This window comes from Lissotriton helveticus, chromosome 6, assembly GCF_964261635.1.
Source record: "Lissotriton helveticus chromosome 6, aLisHel1.1, whole genome shotgun sequence".
In the NCBI taxonomy this organism is placed as follows: domain Eukaryota; kingdom Metazoa; phylum Chordata; class Amphibia; order Caudata; family Salamandridae; genus Lissotriton; species Lissotriton helveticus.
In genome coordinates, this window is record NC_136067.1 from 1,228,445,636 (window position 1) to 1,228,471,824 (window position 26,189).

Here is a 26,189-nt window from a genome sequence, read left to right on the forward strand (position 1 = left end):
GTGGTAAACTCTACAAGGGACTTACAGATAAATTATATATACCAATTGTAGATAAGTCAATAAAATCATGTTTATGGGAGAGGCACATGCACCTTAGCACTGGTTAGCTGTAGTAATGTGCTCAGAATCCTGTGGCCAATAAATGAATACAGCAAAAAGTGGAGGTAAACAGGCAAAAAGCTTGGGGAAGACCACCCTAAGGCTGTCAGGTCTAACACAGAGGCATTGAGCACTTTTCAATGCCCCTTATTGCCAGATTTTTCCTGATGGTAACAGGCATTGAAAAATGTCTATAAGTCCGCCCATCAAAATTAGGTAGATGAACATATATCCAAACTTCCAACAGCTCCTCATCCATTGGGCCGTCTAAGAAATTCGACCACTGTGAAGATGTAGAAGTTTCCACCTTTATCAAATATGTCCCACCCGCATTTAAATCAGACGGGTGAACCATGATTTTTGCAGCAAGGTACTCCATCGGCATTGTGATGGAGTTCCCTCTGCGCCAACATATAAATCGGGGCCTATGTGTGCACAAGAAAAATGTCATTTTGATCAACTGTAGTATCACTTCTACCGTTTTCACAGCCTGTATTGTCGGAAAAATTGTTAATTTCCTATATATGCCATATACACACACACATGCACAAATATATACTATTTTATTTACTGCTCATTACATATGTACTATTTATGCCTAATGAAATATGCTGACTAAAATCCCACGTGTGGAAGATGTCCAAACACTGACAATCTTTAATGAGCTTGCATAAAGGCTGTAATATGCTTGTCTATAATATGGTTGCCGAGTTTGTGTTGTTATTGTTGCATAAATGGCTGATACAGCCAATCATGCTGTGCTATTAGCATGCTCATAACAGACATTGTGTTAGAAATGGTGGTACACAGTAAAAAATAAAGTAATTTTAATGGATACGATCCACGTTTTGTTAAAAATAAGAGTATTAAAAGATTGGCATCTTACACCGTTGTTGACGCTTTAGTAAAAAAGACTTTATTTCAACAGCTACAGGTTTTAGAAGTGACTTTTACTTTATGGCAATGAAATATCTTTTCAGAGATATAAGAGTGCAGAATCAGAACTCCACCCACTAAACATCTCATATTGCTACATATTCTGCCTGGCATTTCTACCCATGCAAGAAACACCTACACATAAATCCGTAGAATGGAACTGACTAGGAGAAGGACTGCATTAGAATATTACTATTCAAATTGGCGAGGGTACATGTTACTATAGGTGCTTATGAAACAAGGGCTTCGCGTGTGTCTTGTACAGTCTGCCTTTAAGGGTCTTTATCTTGAGGGGGAACGCTTGTGTCTGGGATAAAGAAGTTGTTGGTTGGGTGTTGTAGAAATGCCTTCACTCAAATCTGTTCTTCATTTTTAGAGAACCTTTTTTGTCCCATAATACTCATCACGGTCTTTTTACGCTAAACAGACCACATATGATGTGATATATTTTTGAAGTGAATTGAATAATAATTGTTTTTATGAAACAAAAACATTTGCAAGGTAAATGTAAACATGTCGTCTGTGATAAATGCCATCCACGTTAGTTGATGCACTAAATAGCTAGTTAATGCACAGTATATTTCAGGTTTTCAGGCAAATAGGAGAATTAATATTAAGTGGATCTTTAAATATGTACCAATAGGTTTGTTTTCATCTCATTGGCCAGCGTACTTCATGAAAATAAAAGAGTAGAATTAATGTCCCCTGGCAGGGCATGTTTGTTATGCTTTTTCACACTCTCTTATGTTTTAACCTGTGCATCCAGGTGGTTCCTTGCACAAGCTGAGCACTGAGCCCATGACAGTCATTCGTGGCAGCGTGGAAGGAACCGCTGATTGGCTCTTTGGCTTTGTGTCTGTCATCTCTGACATCATATCGACAGATGAGAACTCAGCTGCAGGTATTCATTCTAAAAAACTGCTCGCCCTACCACAAAATCGAATGTTTCACTTGGGTCACAATCACACATTTTTCAATTATAACATCACCAGTGCCGCCTTAATGCATGGACACGAATTTCGTTGCGTGCACTGCATCCCCAAATGCAATGCAGTGCGTGCAACTAAATTCGTTTGATTTATTTAGATGTTTACTTAGCTGCAAACCTCCATTATCCATACATTACTACCCCCCACCCTGCCCCTGCCCCTCCCCACGTCACCGCCCCGGCAGGTACTCCCCTACCGACCGCGGCTGATCAGGCGACTTCAGCAAATGATAGTCAACCAGTGTTATTAGAAGTCTGTGCTCTGAGATTAAAGGAACTCAAGAACAGAAAACCGTTTCTCAAATGGAATTTCCCTTCAAAACGTAATCAGTTTTGTAAATTAAGTACCTTCTGTGCTCCATGTGCTATGAAGAATTGGTTACCTATGCAGAAGCGTTGCACCTTTTAGCACTGATCCAGGCAAAGTACATTTTGTCGGCTGGAGGACTCCCCATTCACCGGTGAAAAGGAGATTTCTCTGGGGTTTGCTAGAAAAATGCACCTTACAGTTAGGTGATGCCCTAATACTACTAATTTACCGTTCCTTATTGAAGTGTTGTACCCATTGTGGGAGCCATGCGCTGCACTTAAGTGAAATATTGTACCTACTTTAGTAGTGTGCAATGTTTGCGCTGACCAGGATGAGTGCCAGTGCACACCAGTAGTTGAGCCTAAGTGTTCAGCCATGTGCCTCCCTATGCCAGTTTTATTGAGAGCTCAGTCTACGACTGCCCAGCATAACTCGGTGGAATAAGAATGACAGATCCGGTGGAACAGTGTGCTCCTTTGTGAATGCTGTTGTGAAAGCATCGGTGCTCCCCAGCTTGTTATGGAGCTGTAACTGGATTGTGCAAAATGGGAACTACCTGAAAGAGGTGGTGATGCTTCCTGTGCAAACATGGACCACTCCAGTGCAACAAGTGCTTAACTTGTGCCTGTGGTAGGTCGTGCGGCACTCCGGCACTCATTTTTGGGAGCCAGCACTTATTTTTCCTCTTCAGAAATTTCCCATGAGCAAAAGAGGGAAACGCACAAAGGGATAAGAGAGAGAACTAGAAAGACAGAAAAACAACCACAAAGGGAGAAAGAAGGATCCTGCAGGGTGAGATAAAGAGCCAGGCGGTGTGGCAGTGGATAAAAGTGGCATGAGGTGTATTCATGTCTACACAGCCTTGGGACTGGACATGCTGATGCCGGCCACTGGCTTGAGGGCAGAGCTTTGGGCACCTGAACGTATTCTTCTACCAATTAAGCACTAATTGCAACAAAGCACAAGTGCACAAAGTGTATCATAGCATGTGGTGTAAATGATAGGGATATTTTGACCCGTCAAAATTGCTTGAGGTGCTGATCCGCAAAGCATTACATATGAGAAGTTGTGTCTCACTTCGGTCTTAGATATGGTTTACACCTCAATATCCATGCCTGTTTCACAAACCATGGCTTACTTTAAGGTTAGAGGTTTCCTACTCATGAATCTCCAGGAGTAAGACATGCTTACTGATCCATCACAAACATGTTTTGTGAATTAAATATTTTTTATACGAGCCAGGCTGCATGTGTTAGACATCTCACCCAGGCCTGTACTAAAGCACAACTATTTCAAGAAAATCCTCTTTATTTAGTCCTCGGTCTATATACAGGTGCAATGCACAGCACATCTAAGAGAGAAGTAAAACATAGAGCACTCTTAGAAACAGGATTGTGACTTGGGCTCTGAAAGCATGCACCTCTATGAAGCATCTAGTGAGCCCCATTTTTCTATCTAACGAACAGAAGCGCAATGCGAAAACGCATGGGCATAGCCATTGAGCTGACAAAGTTGAGTAATACATGTGTATGACCTACTGTGCAGATGTGCTCAAAGAATCTAATGACACAAGGACAGGGTCGGACTGGCCGTAACGGGCATCGGGCGTTTCCCCGGGGAGCTTTAAGGGTGGGAGCCAGTTTTGCAGGCGGAGGCCAGTTGTGTTACTGGGAGAGGCAGTTTTGCAGCGGTACTGCAATATCAGCCCCCAGTACCAAAAGCAGCAGTGCGTCACACTTGCACCCTCCCCCGGGGAGTTTTGCTGGCCCAACAAAATTGCCAGGTCTAATTTGGGTTCCCAGCTTGGTCCTGACAAGGACTAGAGCAGGTAGCGTTTGCCTGACTGATGTAAAAGCCCAGGATTATTGGGTGGCAGCATTGTAGATGACCTTTTCTGCCGCTGCTTTTATGTGCTACAGGTGTGCAGCGTTGGGCAGTGACACTTATTTGTATCATGCAAATTCGCAAAATGCACGGTTGCTGCTGGTGGCAAAATGCCAAGCTTTAACATGACAGTTTATTACCGAAGCATAATACCTTATTTCACAAAGAATTATTAGCTTACTTTTATTGCTATAACACACGATAAAGCAGTGAGATCAAACATTATAGCATTGCTTACGTCATCACTCAGGTGCTTGGCGAATGCAAATCTAAATAACTGCTGCCTGATTAATAGCCAATTAAAAGTGACGTTGCCCATTTCAACTATTTTGGGTTCGTCCTACGTCCTTCCTTGACTTATTACAGAAAGGTTTTGCACCGCAGCAAAAAAACCAGAGACTATGGATTGTGGAAACCGCACTAAACACCAAGGACCCAATAATGAGAAACACTAAAAAGTATGGGAGGAGATTAATGCCCCTCCTGAGTGTAATTTGCTTTTTTTTTTACTGTTCAGAGAAGTACTCCTGGGAATGTTATGTGACTCTTTGTGAAGTTTCACTCCCCCAAAGTGATATTCTTCATAGCAGAGGAGTTCGCACGGGTGGAATGGAGCTTCCTTTGCCAAAGCACTGTTTTCTCTCTATGGGGAAACATTCTTCCCCATAGGGAAAGCTCTTCCCCAATACCGTTTCCGCTTTGCCATGGTCTTTTTGCACAAGGGTAAAGTTCCTGTAATATGGTCCAAGATGCAGAAAATCAGACACTTGGTCCCTCCACTAGTGTATTTTTATGCGAAGTGTTATATTTAGTCTCACACATGTCTCAAAATGTGTTATTATGTCACACTATGACTCATGCAACTTGCTATGACATACAACACATCTGTTGTCTCGAATTCAGTTCTTAATTTGAGCTGGTGGGTACAGGGTGTGCCCACTAGACCTCGTTTTTAGGGGACTGGTACCCATTTTTCTGCAACACATATTTACCTAGAGCGAGGGAGGGAAGACACACAAAGTCGAAAAAGGGAGGAACAGAAAGACGGAAAAACCTTCACAAAGGAAAAAGCAGAAACCTGCAAGAGTGAGATCAAGGAGCAGGGAGTGCCTGGTGATGCCTTAAAGAGGCATGAGGTAGAATCAAAGCTACGACGCCATGGTATTGGGCGCAACCACATTTAATACCACGCCGCGAGCTTTCAAGAAGAGCTTTGGGCACTGGCACTTTCCGTCTTACAAATTAAGCACTGCCTGTTATATTTTTATGTTTAATAGTTCATACAAAGCAACTTTACACAAGAGGGTTTGTAGATGCCGATGTTGAATAACAACACATTTCTACCACTGACGTCTGCATGGATTTTGGGATAACAGAAGAGTTTGTGTAAATGCTAACGTACTGCCCTTCTGGGCATCTCCTGCTTAATGCTAGAATGGATGCAAAAAGGCCGTGCATGTTTTCAATATTCCTTTCCAGTAATCCTAAACCCAAGCTTCTTTCTGAAATTATCTGCCCTAATTAAATTAGATCACTATTCGTGCAAAATAAATCACCAATAAGTGTTCATCCTCGCATGCAGAAGATCTCCTAAAGTAAAAGTAAATTTTAGGGCATGAGAGTGTATGAGGGATACAATTGAATGAATGTGAAATGATAAAAAGTAACCGAATTTTGAGCATACTCTTGTTCCTTTGCAAATTCCTAATTTTTTCTCTCTTTCTCAAATTAGGGCACGTTCAACCCGCAGTGAAAAAAATAGGTTTGTGTGTTTTCCTCCGATTTCTCTCTAAATGTTGAGGCCTTTGGAACCTTGTTATTGACTTCCGGTTGTGCTTTCCATGATGAGCATTCTCCTTTGACCTCCAGCTGTGTGAAGCTTCACTAACTGTATGCTCTGTGCAGTGGAACACAGCGCTAAGATGGCGCTTTGTAGTTGTAGTTTGTTGAGCAGACTGCCGCCATCTTGGATTCCAAGAAACAATGATTGCAAAAAATGTATTGATTAACTGCTTACTGTATTGCTGTTATGAATATTAAATGTGTGCATAATTACAACTAGGGTTGGGCTTATGGATCCACCAAAAAGCAAAATCGGGTCGTGATTTCAGGATGACGGATGAATATGCACATAATTCCACTGAAATGTCTTATGCCAAAGCATACAACTACATAGTGCTTGTGGATATCCTGAAACACCTGATTTTACAATTTGGTGGGCGAGAGAGCCTTGCCCTAATTACTTTAGCTTAGAAATCCCCATGCATATGCTGATATTATGTCTACTAGCATTAGTGTAATACATCATTTTCTTCACCATGTGCTTGATGATAAATCCTGCATCTTTGATGCGTAGCTCTCTCTTACTGTTGGTCTAGTACTTAGACTGTTTTGTGAAAGAAGGGCTTATAATAAATGTAATGATCCCAAAGTAAACATTGGTTGATTCCTCAACAGTAAACAGTGCATTTATAATGCTATGTTTTATGAGGATTATGCAACTGATCATGTATCACCTTGCATTTATCAATGCAACTTGGTACCCTTCGTTGACTTATAAAACAAAAATTGTGGTATTTTCTTCATAAAACCCATTGGACAGACCAAACACACAGATATGACCGATATACATTAGGGGAGACCATAGTCGTTTCACAAATGATGCCCCAGTGTATCAATAGTTGCAAACTGAACATTATCTTGAAAGTTATATGATGACAAAGCTTGATGACATCATTAACACCATCATGCCATTGTCTACTGAGAAGGTTCCCAGAGGGCCTCCTTTTTCCTGCCAGCAGCGATGGGCGAAGAATGTTCTGCGCTTGAGGCTGAAGAGAAGTTCCGCAGTGGGCCAAAAGAGGACGTTGAAGGCAGTGGAATGGACAATGGCGATGGTCCCCTTGAGCAAAAGGCTGAAGACCTGATCCCTGCTCAGACAAGTAATGCCAGTCAAGAGACCCCATCCAGCTCAGGCAATGTTAGCGAGGCCTCACAGGCTTTCGAACACCCAGCTGATATTGCCACGACTGAGGAAGAAGTACTTGATAAGGAACAGGAAGGTACATGCATCTTTCACTAATAATAAGAACATGGCCTTTGGTCCAATCAGTTGCTCGTATTATAAAACTGTGATCATCAAGGAACATGGTGAACAATAAATGAGCCATGTAGGGATTAGGGTGCTTATTTGTTTGCACTAACAGCATGCTTTGAATTGAGCTTCACCCACTGCTTGCTTTAGCTCTCAAAATGTTAGTTACAATGATGATTGCTACTTCTGACTGCTTGAGGACTGTTGGTAAGATAATCGGTTTTGTCACGGTAGGTAATACTTGATTTATGCAAAGACGGATTGATGCTTAATGTGATGTGTCAGCAGTGCTTCATTTGAGTTGTAGGTGGGGTTCACCGGCACTCATTTTTGGGGACTGACACAAATTTTTCCTCATCAGACTTTGACACAGAAAAAGAGAGAAAAACACAAAATGGGGAAAAAAGGTGGAGCAGAAAGACATACAACAGTGACAAAGGGAGAAAGCAAGAATGAAAAAGAGCCTTCAAAACTGAGTGAAAGTGGCTGGGAGTGCCCTGTGCTGATAAAAGATGCATGAAGTGTAATCTAGGCTACGCAGCCTGGGTATTCGGCACCCTGGCATTCTGAGGCGAAGGCCGCAGGTTTCTGAGCTAAACTTTCAGCCCTGCCTCATATTGTTTTACAAATGAAGTACTGGCTTACTCGCATATGCACATAGCATCAGACATGCATGCTGCCATGCAAATGTTCGAATCTGCATTTTGAGGTGCAATAGATTGCCATTATGCCTCAAGGTCATCCAGATATTTTCCAGTCAAGGGTTGATGATATATTAATGAAATTGTGTAATTTCTGATGTGAGTAAGTGCAAATGCTATAGTGGAATTCAAGTAAGAACGAGTTACCTTTCAGACTTGGAAACCAATATGTGCACAGTGTCTCTAGATGCTAAAGATGTTTGGTTTGGATAAACAATTTTACAGAATTTTGATAAAACAAAGCTTTTACAGAATATAATCCAGATCAATTTTCCATTCGTCTACAACAGACAACATTCATCTTTGTTGTAAAGATACAAATGAATGTTGTTATCCATCTAAAAGCAGGTTTATTGGGGTATGACTGAAACGCCACTTGCAGTTATTCATTTATCATACTTATGACAGTTTGTGTGACACAAGTATACTCTACGCTAAATGTTTCTCAATGTTACTCGTTTTCTTACTTATTTAAATGCAGTCAGACTATAGGCACAGTGCACGGACTCCCCCCAATCCACGTGATGGTCTAAAATGTAGAATCCTTACTGGATTGCACTGTTTTCAGCAAGCTGTGCAATATTCAAAGTACCTGTGAGCAAGGTTTGCTCATTTGCACTGGGCCTGCCCCATGCAAATGAAGAATTCTGAACACATTAGCCATTAGTTCAGTCATACTAAAACACACTTCACCAAAAGCCTATACTGCGGTGAAAACACTTGCTTGTTTTATGGTTGCACTCCACAAACTTTAAGCAACTTGGGTCTAAGTTTCCGTATTTGGATTTAATCAATAAACAAGCTGATACTTTGATTTAGAGAAACAATCAAACTGACTTTCCCTTGAAATCCATGCCACACACCTGCAATTTCCTGTAGCGATTTTAGGTCTTTGGTTTCCTAAATCTCTTTACATGGTTTAGGCAATTTGATTATTACAAGAAGACCTAAGAATTGACTCAATTAGACATTTACCGATCTCTGCAAAATCCTCAGATTAAAATGTCCCGTGGTCTACTACAACCAAAAGGATTGATGGTAAGTGAATACTGTAGTCAGTGACCTTTAAAGATCATACCATCCTTATCTTGAAATATTTCATTCAAGATGATATTAATCTAATATGAAGATTTGGTGATTGTATGGAGGCATTTTAAGAATGCAAATGCATTTATTCAAAGTTTCTTGCCCATTCCCAAAATGATTTCAAGATCTGTTATTGTTTTTGATGAAAAAATCACGAATATGTGGGACTCAGTCCTAAAACAACTCTGTTTTCCATATTGGGCAATTTACCCTATCTCAATCCTTTCTACCCTCAACTTGCATTGTACACAATGCCTAATGGGTGGAACACAAGCCAAGGATATTTGGAAAAATCTGTCCCTCATTGTCCCTGCACAAATATTTTTTGTTTAGCAGCATAACACCTAATTCCTCAGGGCCTCTTCAACTAGCAGAAACATGAATGAAAGCCTTCGGATTGCCGGGCCAGAACTCAGGAGTGAGTTTAGCATAACCGCATCCAATTGAAGAGTCATCTCCGAGCTGACACTCGTGCCTGAGATTTAATATTTAATATTAACAGGCTTGATACCCATTCAACTCTTGATTAGATTGGTGGCTACCCTGGTTATTTCCGCTGTTTGCTGCACATGTATATACCTTTTTCATTAGACATCTGTACTCCCACTCCCCCAAAGGTGTCCCAAGATAAGAATCAGTGCTGTTTAAGCACCAAAATAAGTAACAGTATTAAAGAGGAAATCAAAATGATGCTGACAAAGCGGAGGGAATAATTTCAGGAAGTGCACAATATTAGAGGAGGAATCTTGTAAAGGACCAAAGAATATTGTATTGTAGTGGTGGCACTGACTAATGGATTTCTTAATTTTTTTGTATTTCTTGAGTTCAACATTGTCCAATTCTTGGATCCTTATTATATGCTTTCTACCTACAAAGGTTTGTCTTTTGATCAGGAATGCTGGTGAGCAAATTGGTGATTTTTGCAGGTGCTGCAGCCGGTTCTGCATGTGAGGCAAACTTTGAGGGGCAGGTCACTCATTGGGGTAATCATTGTAACCTCTTTGCTGAACCAGACAGTGGAGTATGGGTCACACTTCATGAAGTGCTATTGGGGAATCAAGCAGAGAGCTGGAAAGGGTATAGCGGCTACCCAGGTCCAACAAGGCATGGTTTGCGTGGTTATCCTGAAAGCTGATGATGCGAGTTAAAGCAGTGCTTTGTATCATGTGACAGCTTCTGCCATGGTGTTAGGGCATCCCTGGCAATGCTCGCTTTGAAAAATGGCTCACTGTTAAGGTTGAATCTGAGTGATATGCTTTTTCTGCCAACCTCAGGTGCACATCCATGTAACTTCATGAGAAAAACAAAGAAAACTCACAATTGTTTTAGCCTTGTTGTGCCTCATGTGTGATGTACTGCTTGAGTCTTGCAACGCCATAGGCCAAATGTCTCATGTATAAGCACATCCATCGTACTTAGAGGGCCTCCCTGAGAAAGCAATAATGAAATGCAAGAATTAATCTCAACCACTGGTAATTACTCTGGTCGCATTCCATTCTGTTCCGCGCATTGTCCCATTATAGGCAACCAGATGTAATTCAGCCTTGGCCCTACTTTAATGGAAACAGTCCATCCATAACTGCTAGGCCACATTCCCTCTAGATTGCAGGCCTCACCACTTTCATTGATTGGAGGACTATAGAATGCTGCAGTTTTAGTTTTTAATCGTGATAAGACGCTTGACTGGTGTCATTAAACGGGTGAAAACACGTCATTGTAATAGTATAATGTAAGGAAAATGTTATTGATTGCTATGATTCCTCGTCCATTTACAATCCAATCCAAAGATGGAAAGCAAAACCTAGCTACGTCATAATGGCCTGCCTAAACAAAAAGGGTGGCTTCAAGTTGCCTAGAGTTCTGTTACAGCGAGTGTTTCAGGACGCCTTATCAGTAGCTGATAGTAGACCATTGGCATCACATCTACAAGCCAGTCATCAATACCCTACAATGCTGACGGTGCCAGGGTCACCTAAAGAGCCTCTGCTTATCCATATGTGCATTTCACGGAAAGGCTCCCAAATAACTTGACAACAAAATTATTACTTTTGGTCCATAGAAGCTCGATTCAAACAATGTTTGGATATCCCTGATAATCATCTCCCTTTTCACCTTGTTGCAGGATACGGGTCTATTGCATGGCCAGAGTCTGAAGGGATTGAGACAGACTCGATTTTATAGTCTCTATCCTCAGTGACTGGAAATTGATTCACAACAAATTTCCGGGAACCATGACGGTCATGCCCCATTGGGAGACCCACCAGATCCTCCTGATTACTCAGGAATTATTTGATTTCCTAATAGAGAAAATTGAGTCTTTATGTCCCCCCAACTTCAAACTGTTCTTTATCTTGGACACACATGAAAATATATTGAACAAAACATTAAGACCTATTGGATTTCATTTAAGGGCTGAATCGTCTGCGGTCAGTCTTGGATTTCCCAGTAGAGGAAACGTTGTGCCTGATCTATGTGGAACTGATTCAATAAAACCTATCTTTTGCTTTGGGGCCCATCCTCATCTGCAAATTTCACACTGTGCCCTAATTAAAGCAGTTATTTTCTGAAAGAATAGCCTCCTAGAATGACCCATTGTGGTTTCTTCTTCTGTGTTAGTGTGAGCCTTTATTTAGTACCTTTTTAAAAAAAAGGTATTTCAAAGAATAACATACTTATTTTGCCCAAGGTGGGCAGCCTGCCATATCTAGAGATACCCACCAGCCTGGTGGGGATCTCTCTGCTGTGAATTGAGCTGCAATGCCAGTGGCTCCCTACACAGCAGCGAAGTATGCCCACCAGGCACCATCTTAAAGCGCCTGCTCTGCAACATTTTCCGAACTGAGTAAACAAACTCCAGTTAGATCCTAATGCACGGGGAACATTTAATATTTTTACTGCCTGTTTCTACTTCGCCTGATTCTGGCAACAGAGGTGAGAAAATGACCATCACTGTGTCCTTGACGTTCTTTGGAGAATGGACTGCTGGGTCAAGAGTTACTCTTTGCAGAGTCATTGGAGGCTCCGCTAATGGTAACCCAGCAGTTTCCTTAACTCTAAATGGAGCGGGAAAACTGTGGGTTTTGTAGAGTGGGAGGAAGGCTAGTTTGCAGTGTTTCTTATACTATGCCTAACTCTAAATGTGGCATTAATGGTTTTGTGTGGTGCATGAGATTAATGCCCCCTTCCCCAGAGAAGATCAAGCAGCCAGAAGCCTTAGAAGTGTGCTCTGTCTGCTTCTTTGCTGGAAAGTCCTCGAAAGAGGAGGACAGCTCATCCTCACGTAAAAGGGTAAGGATGATTTGTGCTCTGCATTGCACTCTTTGCAACAAAAGTCAAGTCATCTTTTTAGGTCTCTCCTACAGACAGCTTTAGCTATCTGGTGAGAGCTATTCTCACCACATAACACATACCAGACATTCCACAATACACACCACACGCATACAGCATACAAATAGGCATACACATACATATTGATAAAGAAAGGGGCTTTTGGACAATCCCTCTAAGACACTGACTACTGTGGTTCAGTTGGCTATCGGTGACTGTGTCCAACTTTTCTTTAGCTGTTAGCCCACAGTGGGTACCTGTCATCCTGACCCCTTTGGCCACACATCAACAAACTGAGATGCTGAGAAGCTGAACACTACATATACATGAAAGGTAGGAGATAGAATGCTAAAACATAAAATAAAAATAAAAAATCATAAAATCAACATTGTCTGATTTTAAAGTATAGCAAGTATACATTCCGCATCTGAGGACTGAAAGCAACCTTCCTAAAATGTCCCAAATTGATGCTAAATATTGATTTAGATAACTTTTAGATGCCTAAACACTTCATTTTAGTGCTCTTGCCTCACTGAAAATGTGTGTTGCATTTTTACTGTGATCCAATTTGACCGCTCTTGCAATTATAATAACTGGCATGATAATACAGCTTCACATGTTGGTCTGGCATCGTATTCTGCTGTTCCCAGCTTCTTACGCGTTTATTTGTTTGTGTCAGGTTTGATTACTGATTACTCAATAATTATCTGGCTCCTTGCCAGTATTAACAAACATCTACTCTGTGTATGTTCTGCAGGCAAGGATGCTGTAAACTAGGTGTGGGATTAGTGGGAAAGTGTAAAATACAGTAAAAGTGTTTTGACTATCAGAAATAAATCATTTGTCAAATAGGCCTCCCACTTCTGTCGGTTCTAAGCAGCAAGTAGAATCTGTTCTATGGTAAGACTGTTTCTGAAAGGCCTGTGATGCTGGAGCAGTTACATGTCAGCCCAATAGTTGTAGGGGACTGTAATTCCTAGAGCTGCATACCTAGCCTATTGGATTGAGCTCTTGGAAGTTTACAGTTTCAGGGCCTGATTCCCACAGGGCCTCTGCACTCATGGCTGAGGCCCCACCATCCTGGGGAGTTGCAGCACTCGGATGGAATATCCGCAATGAGAATTCCGTAGAGTGTAGACTTCCACACATCGGCGTGGCCTCTGCCACAAGTGTGGAGGCCCTTTGTGAATAAGGCCCCAGTTGGTCTCTCTGAAAGGTTGGCCAAACTGGGTTACTAATGCATTAGGTTGATTCCTCTAAAAGGTCAGTATGTTCCATGTCTGACCAATGATTTACTTAGATTGTTAAGAAGAAGGAATATTATTCCTTCTTAAATCTGTTCCCTGCTTACCCTCTGCAACCTTGCCAGCCCCCTGGAAAGAGTTTTAAAAACATGTTACTGCCTGCAAAGCATAGCCGAAGAGGGCCTGATGGCCCAAGCATTGTTTCATTATGCTCCTGGCCTGATTAGCGCCTGATGCATGTTAATCAGGGCAGAAAGTGATCTTTAAGCATGTCCCAGGCAGGCCTGCATAACATAGCTGAATGAGACCTTATTTCCTTGAAAGCAATAGTGCCTTGTTGTGCCTTGTCTTCCGACTGCTCCCAGCTTTAACGCCCTGGCCCATGCTGGAGAATATCAGGTAGTGGGAATGACAATGTTACAGTACTGGTGACTCTGATGCAAGTGATTGTAGACAGCTGAACTACGTTATTTTAGAGCAGAGACCTGTTTGCTTTGCCAGTGTTTGTTTACATTCTGCCTGATCAAGGGTGCTTTAGAGAGGGCTTCGGCATGTTCAGTACTTGAACTTCAGGAGAGAGTTCCATGGGCAATGACTCCTATAGAGACAGAGGAAAAACAGAAGTAACAAAGATTAGTAAGTCTTCCCGCAGCCACTCCTAAGTGTGAGGCAATGAGAGGGTTAATGGAGGTATGCTTACATTCATAATCTACATGATGTCTGTTTGGGAGGTGGGTTTTTCTTATGGAAATGAATGGGACAGACATGAATAGGGCCCAAATGTCAATAAAAAATTCACGAAAAAGCCCTAATGTATATGCCTGAGACTAGTCTCTTCTTCTCTCTTACCGTGCCTTTACCCAGTTATCATTCAGTATTCAGACCAACATATAGAAGTGAACGAGTCTATCACCCGATCCGGAGACGTAGGTTGTAACATTAAAGCAGTTTTATGTAAGAACATTGTTAGCAAAAATATCGTTTGGCAGATGTATTGCCCGTGAGGGTGTTGATTTTCCAATAATATTTACTCCAAAGGAGTAGTTGTGTTGTAAACTCTATTTAGGACATATTGCTTACCCCAAGTGATGTTTTTTTGGTGAGATTTTCTGGTGGCATACTCATCAAAGCATGAGAATACGCCAATCGTAGAGATATCATTAACCTGAATCCAGTAAACGTCTTCAAGGAGTTGGAAAAGGTCCCCAAGAGCCCTTTGTTTTTAGTAATTAGAGCATTCTTCTCTCTAGTGTAGGAATATTCGAATACATTCTATGATGTGGCTGTGCACTCCTGGTTTTTATCAATGTATAGTTCACTGTAGTTTGTGCTCCTTAGGAATACTCCCCACTCAGGAGTAGAAATCAAATAAACAGAAGTTGCACCGACGCAAGATGTGTGGGTGTCTCCTAGGGCACAGATATGGGCGCTGTCATTTCAACAGCCAATGTTTTTCAATAAAGTTTTGCAATGTTTCTCAATATCTTAAAGTATTTTATTCATACTTTTCTGCGAGATCCAAACTCATGAATTATTCATAATTGCGATGTTTTCATACTCCTTCATTAATATGAAGACTTTACATTCATCCATTAGTTATTCCCATGTATCAATTTCCAATGCATTTCGGCATGAGCCTTCGTCAGGGAAATCTGTAAGTATAAACGAAGTAATGTTGGGATTCTATACCGAATAACTACCTCTGTGTATTAATAGCTTATATAGTGCCTCTATGGTAACCCATTTCAAATGTGTGCTCAAACACCCGCTTGGTGCAATGTACCATAAATATCACCTTACGGGTGTGAAAGAAAATAAATAAACATGCTCATTATTAAAATCTAGAACGAAGTGTCATATATAGCATTCGTCTAATGGTATACGATGGAGTGTGCTCGAACTCAAATGAACCTAACCAGGGTCGCGAGTGTGATGGACTTAAAACTCAAAAGGCGCTGCTAATCGCCGTGAAATTCCAACGGTGCACGGTGTGCGCTTTAACACAACATCCCGCTCAGGCAAATAATAACTTACCGCTAATTCAATGTAGAGTGCGCTTAGATTCGATTCAAGGCATCCGCCGTGGTTCTCCGCACTGTATGCGGCGTGTGACGTATAAAAAAGGGGGGTGGTTCTAACGTGTGACGCTGAGCACTTGAAAGAAATTAAAGGGAAAGTGTTGAATAATGTTGCTCGTGTTCACTACCGATCTGAATAAAGAGTTAGTGTTGAATAGAGTGTATTGCATCACTGTACGCATGGGGGGCATAAAATGACATTTAGGCACTGGTGATACTTAAAAGCGTAAGAAACAATTAAACTGTAAGCCACAACGTCTGTTGCGCTCTGCTGCCTATGATACACAAAAATAATATAGTTATTACTTCAATCATAGATAACAGCCAAATTCAGTCCTTTCATTCATCCTTCTCGGTTTTAGCGTCTGCAAATGGAATATCCAATAGTTCTCTCATTTCAATAGGGTTTTCTTATTGTCTCTATCATCACGTTTTTCCACAACCTCCAAAATGCATGCTTTGATTTGATTAATGTGGTGGTTAGCATCAATGTAGTGGGAAGCCACTACTGATTTAAGAGCTCTAGTCCTGATGTTACTCTTGTGTTCATTAAGCCTCACCTTTAGTTTCCTTTCCCTCTGGCCTGTGTATGCCTTACCACAAGGGCATTTAATCATATAGATGATGTTCGTTGTATCACGTCGCATTCACTTGTAGGCTAATTTTGTTGCCCCTCATTGGGTGTGTAATGGTGTTGCCTTGTAAGATGTTGTTCCAATTACCACAATTTCTACAGGGGACGGTGCCCTTGAATTTCTTAGCTGGTCCTTCAGTAGGTACTTGTTTAATAATTTCCCTCAAGTTCCTCCCTCGAGAAAATGCGAAGACAGGCATTTCAATGAAGATGTCTTTAAAATCCAATTCCGCTTGCAAAAGAGACCAATGCTTCTTAATAATATTTTTGAATTGTGGACTAGAGATGGAAAACTTGCTTACACAAGTGATTTTAGGGTCTTTTGTAACCTTTTGAGATGATAACAATGCTTTTCTGTCGCAGGTGGTGACTCGCTCCATTGATTGTTTCAAGACTGTCTCTGGGTATCCTCTGTCTCTGAAACGTTGGATAATTTTAAAGAAAAACTGATAAACAACATCATGGAATTAAACAAAGTAGATGAACGTATACAGTTTACCTTTGAAGTTCAAGATGAGTGCATAAATTACTTGGATGTCACAGTAAGGAAGAAGAACAATACATTTGAAACCACCCTATTCATTAAAAAAACCGATTGGAACCATTTGTTAGCATACCGGAGCTTCCACCCATATGCCCTCAAACATCATCTACCATACTCGCAACTCCTGCCGGTTAAAAGAATTGTCTCGGACCCCATGGAATTCATGGAACAGTCAAATAAAATGATCCAACGTTTCGGAAACAGAGGATACCCAGAGACAGTCTTGAAACAATCAATGGAGCGAGTCACCACCCGCGACAGAAAAGCATTGTTATCATCACAACAGGTTACAAAAGACCCTAAATCACTTGTGTAAGCAAGTTTTCCACCTCTAGTCCACAATTCAAAAATATTATTAAGAAGCATTGGCCTCTTTTGCAAACGGAATTGGATTTTAAAGACATCTTCATTGAAATGCCTGTCTTCGCATTTTCTCGAGGGAGGAACTTAGGGGAAATTATTAAACAAGTACCTACTGAAGGACCAGCTAGGAAATTCAAGGGCACCGTCCCCTGTAGAAATTGTGGTAATTGCAACAACATCTTACAAGGCAACACCATTACACACCCAATGAGGGGCAACAAAATTAGCCTACAAGTGAATGCGACATGTGATACAACGAACATCATCTATATGATTAAATGCCCTTGTGGTAAGGCATATATAGGCCAGACGGAAAGGAAACTAAAGGTGAGGCTTAATGAACACAAGAGTAACATCAGGACTGGAGCTCTTAAATCAGTAGTGGCTTCCCACTACATTGATGCTAACCACCAAATTAATAAAATCAAAGCATGCATTTTGGAGGTTGTGGAAAATGTGATGATAGAGACAATAAGAAAACCCTATTGAAACGAGAGAACTATTGGATATTCCATTTGCAGACCCTCAAAACGAGAGGGATGAATGAAAGGACTGAATTTGGCTGTTATCTATGATTGAAGTAATAACTATATTACTTTTGTGTATCATAGGCAGCAGAGCGCAACAGACGTTGCGGCTTACAGTTTAATTGTTTCTTACGCTTTTAAGTATCACCAGTGCCTAAATGCCATTTTATGCACCCCATGCGTACAGTGATGCAATACACGCTATTCAACACTAACTCTTTATTCAGATCGGTAGTGAACACAAGCACATTATTCAGCACTGTCCCTTTAATTTGTTTCAAGCAAGCAGCGTCACACGTTAGAACCACCCCCCTTTTTTATACGGCACACGCCGCATACAGCGCGGAGAACCATGGCGGATGCCTTGAATCGAATCTAAGCGCACTCTACATTGAATTAGCGGTAAGTTATTATTTGCCTGAGCGCGATGTTGTGTTAAAGCGCACACCGTGCACCGTTTGAATTTCACGGCGATTAGCAGCGCCTTTTGAGTTTTAAGTCCATCACACTCGCGACCCTGGTTAGGTTCATTTGAGTTCAAGCACACTCCATCGTATACCATGAGACAAATGATATATATGACACTTCGTTCTAGATTTTAATAATGAGCATGTTTATTTATTTTCTTTCACCCCCGTAAGGTGATATTTATGGTACACTAGCGCGTAATTGCACCAAGCGGGTGTTTGAGCACACATTTGAAATGGGTTACCATAGAGGCACTATAGAAGCTATTAATACACAGAGGTAGTTATTCGGTATAGAATCCCAACATTACTTCGTTTATACTTACAGATTTCCCTGACGAAGGCTCATGCCGAAATGCATTGGAAATTGATACATGGGAATAACTAATGGATGAATGTAAAGTCTTCATATTAATGAAGGAGTATGAAAACATCGCAATTATGAATAATTCATGAGTTTGGATCTCGCAGAAAAGTATGAATAAAATACTTTAAGATATTGAGAAACATTGCAAAACTTTATTGAAAAACATTGGCTGTTGAAATGACAGCGCCCATATCTGTGCCCTAGGAGACACCCACACATCTTGCGTCAGTGCAACTTCGGAATATTCGAATAGCCTTGGAGCCCTCCGTAGCGGGTTCTACTGTCCATCAAAGGCCTGCTTCCTTGGTGAAGGCCCTCGACTTCGGCTTGGGCCTTTATTGCTGGAGCAGATCGGTAGAACCCGCTACGTTGGGCTCTAAGGCTATAATAACTATAATTCAACATCTTATCAAAAAAACTAGGGCAACTTGAATCCTTGAAAAAATGCATATTTTTAAGCATAACGCTTAAACACAGAAAGCCTGACTTTTAGTCTTGAGATGGAAATGACCACACTAAGGTAGCTAAAGAAGTGCACTGCAATAATTTCTATTCTCAAAAGAAAGATCTATAGTCTACCATAAAAAACATAATTTACTTCGTAATTGTTGTAAAATAGAAACAATTGTTTTTCCGGCAGTAATGACATTTTTCATTAATGGTGGTGGTAAAATGTGGCTAGATTTGATTCACCAACATTTGAATTTGTCGGTGGTAAAATCTGACTGACATCTTTTAATTTGTTGTGCAACATGTGCTTTTTTGAAGTTGAAGTGGTCACAATAAAAAATGCTCTACATGGTGTACTATGGCACTAACATCAAGCACTGCACACTTTATTGCTGACAAATTCAAATACTACAGTGACATCTAACAAATATCCGTTTATGTGATACTTTGAATGCAGTCAGCAAATTCAAATACTGCCAACAAACTACAGAACTGATGACACAGTATACTGCAGCCGCTGCTATATTATAGCTTTATAGCCTGCTGCCGAGGGATATACCAGGTTTTAAAGGTTCTGAACCGAGGTACATTTAGCATTTTGAAAATGTTGCCATAATTCAAATTTTTTGTTTATGTAACAGCGGATTCTTATTTAAATATCAACTTTAATTTACACTTCTGAATAATACAATGGTAAGTGCTTGTTTTTCTTGCAGAGTGTAGAAGTGTTACTGTGAGCACTTAGCCGGAAATTAAATGTAAGTTATACATTGTGGTACACCAGCCACCAGCAGCAAAGTAGGCAGGGGGCAAAGGACATCTTGTGGTTTTACAGACTAGCAGTAGTGAGTCAGATAGGGGGAAGGACTTAACACAGAAGCCAAAGCTAACAGTTATGGGGCAGGGAAGCAGGGGTAGTAGCAGTGAGGAGAAGGGGCAGGAATTATGCTAAGGCAGCTATAAACACAGAATTTGGGTACAGTGTGACAATTTGAGGAGGGTGCTCAAGGTGCAATTTGCATTGCCACCATAAAGTAACTTTGATCATGAGAGCAATCATCTAAGCTTTTTTATTATGGAAAAGATGACTAGCATATTTGACAGTGGAGGCTCACTGTGAAGGTCATTGTACTATTACATGTGTCAAGGAGCAAGTCGCATAAATATAACAATTACTGCCATAATCTGATCAAATTTAGACTACAATAACAACCTCTATCTGGGCTGACTTGGATTCCTACAGAGCTTTTAGAGTGTTCACAAGATTATCATCTGGTTAATTTTGAGACCAAAAAATAGCATAATAGACAGATAGCTGTCAGTTGATCATAGTGACGTAAAATGGCAAAGCCATGTTATGTTATGTTATGTTATGTTAACAGGGTGCTTGTATAGCGCACGGCTACTCCGAGGAGTGTCCCGGCGCTGGAGGATCCTCCCAAGTCGAGGAGGGGAGCAGATGGAGAAAGAAAAACAGACCCAATGAGTCCAGAGAAACAGAGCAGGGGAGGAACAGACTTATTGCTGAAACAACCAGGTTTTCAAGTCCTTCCTGAAAGTCAGGAGATTGGAGCAGGACCTGAGCGCAAGAGGAAGATCGTTCCACAGTTGGGGCGCCAGATGTTTGAAGGCGCGGCCGCCGATGCGAGCTCGATGTATCCTAGGGGTGACTGCCCTAGCTTGTGACGAAGAGCGAAGGGATCTGGATGGAAGGTAAAAAGTGATCCACTTTCGAAGATACCGGGCACCCAGACCATGCAGAGCTTTAAAGGCGATGGTCAGGGCCTTGAAAGCGATCCGCTTCTTAACCGGCAGCCAATGGAGGGTTCTAAGGAGCTCCGACGCCCTGGCCCTTCTGTTAAGGCCGAAAATGGCTCGGGCTGCCGAGTTCTGAACTACCTGTAGACGAGATGTAAGATAGTCCGGAAGGCCAAGGTATAGAATGTTGGCGTAGTCCAGGCGTGAGCCAATCAGGGCCTGCACTGTGGTCCTTCTGTGATCGATGGATAGGAGGGGCAGAAACTTTCTCAGCATTTTTAAAATCGCGAAGCATTTACCGGCCAGGCCCGACACTTGTCCCCTAAGAGAGAGGCAGTTGTCGACCTGGATTCCCAGATTTTTCGCCGATCCAGAGTCATTGTCAGGTGGGAACATGGCAGCCGGCCACCACTCCTTCCACCTGGGATCGGCCGGGCAGCCGAAAAAGAGGACCTCCGACTTTTCGGAATTGCACTTGAGGCAGTGTCGGTTGAACCAGTCAAACACCGCCCCGAGGCAATCCCGTATAGATGGTCCGTCAAAGTCGTGGTCCTTGTCACAGGTGAACAGGAGCTGTGTATCGTCAGCATACGATACAATCTGGGCCCCAAAACCCTCCGCGAGTGCCGCCAAAGGCGTCATGTAAATGTTGAAGAGTGAAGGCCTCAAAATAGAGCCCTGCGGGACTCCGACCTCCAGAGGTGGCATTGCGGCGGAAAAAGGTGGGGCCCAGATAGTTTGTTGACGGTTAGAGAGGAAAGAACGGAACCAGTTGAACACCGTCCCCCTTAAACCTACCTCCCAGAGTCTTGTAAGGAGGAGGTTGTGGGGGACGGTGTCAAAGGCCGCCGAGAGATGTTATGTTATGTTTTATGCGACACCCCCTCTACCCCAAATTCATCTCCTGCACAGGTCTGCACTGCAGTGAATGAAGAAGGTTGTTAATGGTGGGGCCATTCATAAAAGGGCCTCACCTGCCTTTTTGGAAAGTCACTTCTTTTCAGAGGTGTGGAATTCTGTTCCTGGAGCAAACCAAATGCTTTAAAATTGAATTCTAAGTGGCAGTCAAGTCAAGGTTTATGATCCATGTGTGGCTGTGGTTGTGGCATTACTTCAAGTTCCTGCTCTGAGTGCAGTGAGGAACCCTCTTACTTACGAGACAAAACTAAGCAAATGGATAAAGCATCACATTGTCGACTTTATCAGACTACAACGTACTGAAGCCATCTCTTCAAATTTGCGTATCCTCTTGTAGCTTACAATAATGCAAAGGTAAAGTTTTCAGGGGGTAAAACAACATGAGTAGCTTCCAGCTTTTAAATAAATGTACACGTGTGTGCAATTAATCTGCAGCCTATGCACATTGAGAAAGGATGTAAATATTGTCTTTCGGTGCCCTCATTTTCAAAGTTCTTTTACTCATGCCATGGACTGCCCTTAACTGGCGTCACATTGATCTTTTAAAAAACTATTTGATGTTTCTAACTTTAAATACTTCCATGCTATCTAAAGAATACTATGGTATTAGAACAGTTTGCTTTGCGCTTTTGCCTGCAAATCATCTTTTGGGTATAATCCTCATTTCCATTTTAGACTGATAAAGTTAACATTGTTTGACGTAATCAAAACCTGAAGATTATCCTTATGTTTTAAAAAACAAAAACAGACCCCTTTGCAATGAGGCATCAAGTAAAATGTACAATCTTGCTTCAAGTTATTCTCACGATTAATAAGGGACTGACAACCTGATTCATCAAGCCGAAATCGGCTCGCAAAGGGCCAAATTCTGAGAATCTGGCCCTTTGCGAGCGCTATTTTTGCATTTGGGATTCATCATCCCAAATGCAAAAATCGGTAATAGCGATTTCGCTATTTTGCGAGGAATTACATTTAAGGAATCTCTATTTGAGATTCCTTAAATGCAATTCATCATCCATTTAAAAATTGCGAATTCGCAATTTCGGCCCTCTATTTACCGCGAGGTCAAACCTCGTGGTAAATAGCGAAAACTTAGAAAAATGCTTTTAAAAGCATTTTTCTAAGTTGCATGTTGCACACACACATGTCCTTTGGACATATGTGTGCGCAACACCTGTTTCAATTTGCATTTAAGGGGTGCTACAGGGTGTCCTTTGGACACCCCTGCCACCCTTTAAATCGCTATCTTATTTGCAATTAGCTAATTGCTAATCGCAAATAAGGAATACTCCCCATTCATGTCAATGGACCTTTTGGCCCATAGGAATGAATGGGGAGTTATTCCTTATTTGCGATTAGCAATTTGCTAATCGCAAATAAGGAATGTGTAGGAATCGCATTTCTTCATGCAATTTCTACATGAATCCCGTTTTGCAAGTCCTTAATAGCGATTCCTTATGAATCGCTATTAGGGGCTCGCAAAACGGGAGAATGATGAATCAGGCTGTGTCTAATGCAAAAAGTTTCATTATTTTACCTGTCACTTTTGAGTGCTTACCGGTAAAAATAGGCTATGTCAAATGCACAAAATCACTCAGTTTCACTTTTGACAAAAACATGAAACTATAATCCCTCATTAATGCCATAGTGAAACATGAGCAGTATCAAATTAGGCTCCTGAGAGTAATACCTTTTTTTGGCTGCCATTCTTAAAACACAACTCTCTCTTTTAAAAGCAGACCGGAATGCAGCTGCAGGACTAATAGCAGTAACTAGAAAATTCTACTATATAACTGTAGTACTATGCAATCTAAACTGGCTTCTCTTAGAAGAGTGGCCACCATTGCCAAATTTAAAGTTCTGAGCTTCACAAGCTCTTGAGCCACAGCAAGTATTCCATCCATCAAGCCATTCACAATTGAAGGTGTCCCATCAGCCCAAGCACCCCGATGGAAGGATTGGGTGTATAGAGTGTTGCTATTCTTTGAGGCCACCACGGTAGAAAATGCACAGAAAAGGGCAATGCTTCTACACTTAGGTGGCAAGGAAATTCACAGGATCTCCACGACCATCATGGAAGACACGCCTAAAACACCCCTCACTCTCATCATGGCTCTTAATGCCTACTTCAATCCGATGGCAAATTAAGGTTATGAACGGTAAATATTTCAACAATCCACACAGCATGCGGAAGACTCTATTGACACTATCTACAAGTGGTTACAGGAGTTGGCCAGCACGTGCAGTTCCATTGATGAAAATGAAAAAGTACATGGCCATATAATTCAAGGGTGCACGTCAGCAAAGCTCCATGAATGCATCTGGAAGATCTCTAGCAGACATCTTAACAATGGGCATAACAAAAGAACTCTTGAAAGCCCTCGCTTCTCACATGGAAGCCTTCTTGAACAAACCACTGAAAATGGAACCAGTCTACACCGTTACACTGACACCAAACACCAGTAAGCCCACAAAAGGTGGGGCAACCCCCAGAACGTGCGAATAATGCAGAGGACCAGCTCACTCACCCACAGAGTGCCCAGCGAGAGGGAAGAAATGCACAGGTTGTGGTAAGCGTAACCATTTCATGAAAGTGTGTCGTTTAGGGAAAGGTCATGCACCGCCCACCACAGTGAACAGTATACCAGAAGTACAAGAGAGAAGCACCGACATGGATAATGATGACAATGAAGAACACACCATTCACTTCATCCTTACCATTGGTACAGCATCCCAAGGCCCACATCAGCGTCCCCAGTGCCAAATACTCATCAGAACTCATCTAACAACTGCAAAAGTGGACACGGGGCATCCATTGGCATAATGTCCTCTGAGTCATATCACAACATTCAACCACCCCCCAGGTCTACACATAGCAATGGTCAAAGTATTTGCCTATGGCCAAGACAAGCAACTCGCATGAGAGGGAAATTCCGAACGAAGATAAAGTACGGATCTCAATCAGTAAATATGCAAGTGTATGTTGCTGACGAAGGCTTCTGCATGCTATAGGATGTTGAGCAGTGGCAGCCTTTGGCATTGTAAGTTTTTGGTTGGAGTTTACCAAAAAGCTGTAACTCACATCCTCAATGAATTCCCCTCAGTGTTTGAAGGCATCAGATGTCTACAAGGCAAGGAGATAAGATTGCACATAGACAACTCTGTGCAGCCCATCGCCCTCTGACACCAGCACCATGCCTTTCACCTGAGACCTCAAAGAGAATAAGAGTTAGACAAACTTGGAGCTGCCAGCATAATTGAGAAAGTGACAGGGCCTACCCTCTGGGTGACTTCAATTCTAATGGCCAGGAAGCAAAACAACCTGGTGAGGTACAGATATGTGTAGACATGCACCTACTAATTGTTGCCCTCAAGAGAGAGAGACAACTAACTCCCACAATAGACGACTTGATCAATGAACTCAATAGGGCTTGCTGTTTCTCCAAACTGGACTTGCGTTATGGCTATCACCAGCTTTTCCTCACAGAAGAATCCAGTTACATTGCAACCTTTTCCACTCTTGTAGGTCTGCGGCGTTAAAAGCGACTGAATTTTGGAATCTCAAGTGCCGCCGAGGTGTACCAAATCATCATGCAAGAACTCCTAGCTGACCTGGTGCATCAAAGGATTCAGTATTCTGGCCTCGCCCTGCATCACAATAAGTGCAAATTCTTTAAGCAAAAACGGCTCTTTTTTGGATGTGTGTTCTCATTGTAGGGAGTAGCTCTTGACCCTGACCAAGGTGCAGTACATCAAAAAAGCATCTCTCCCAACCACAGTGACTGAACTGTGCACTTTTCTGGGTATGGTCAACAACTGTGGTCATTTAATCAAGGGCCTTACAACGCTCACACAACCACTCAGAAACCACACCAAGTCCATGGTTGCATGGTGTTGGGACCTCTAACAAGAACAAACATTTCAAGCAACTAAGGAGGCTCTATCAACTGATATGACGCTGACCTATTTGGACCCTCAGAAGGAGACAACAATAGCGGTAGAAGCAGGCCCAAAAGGTCTGGGTGCTGTGCCGATGCAACAACAGGCAGGGGAAGACTGGACCCCAGTGGCGTTTGTGAGCTGGTCTCTCACAACGATGGAGCAGAGGTGTTCTCAGATTGAGAAAGAGGCAATCACCATACACTGGGGGTGTCACTATTTTCAACTGGAAGTATATGCCAATCCATTTACAGTCTTGACCGACCACAAACCCCTTATACCATTATTCAATGGAACATCCTCAAACCCGCCGCCACGGATCGAAAAATGGATGCTCCAGCTTCCAGAAAACAATTGTACGGTGGAATATCGTCCTGGGTCTACCAACCCAGCAGACTACCTGTCTCGCGCCCTCGTGCCACCATGCTGGATCAAGAAGAAGAGGCAGATGAAACAGAAGAGTACATGAGGTACG

The 26,189-nt window shown here is 42.0% G+C and overlaps 1 protein-coding gene across 1 annotated transcript in view; it reads left to right on the top strand.

Moving 5' to 3' along the window:
- The window catches only part of TRDN (triadin), an 865,465-nt gene that overhangs the window by 297,948 nt on the left and 541,328 nt on the right, over positions 1-26,189 (top strand). The window contains exons 5-7 of the mRNA XM_078647890.1: positions 1,802-1,936; positions 5,950-5,979; positions 6,986-7,279. Coding sequence (XP_078504016.1) covers positions 1,802-1,936; positions 5,950-5,979; positions 6,986-7,279 — 459 coding nt within the window. The remainder of the gene's footprint in view (positions 1-1,801; positions 1,937-5,949; positions 5,980-6,985; positions 7,280-26,189) is intronic.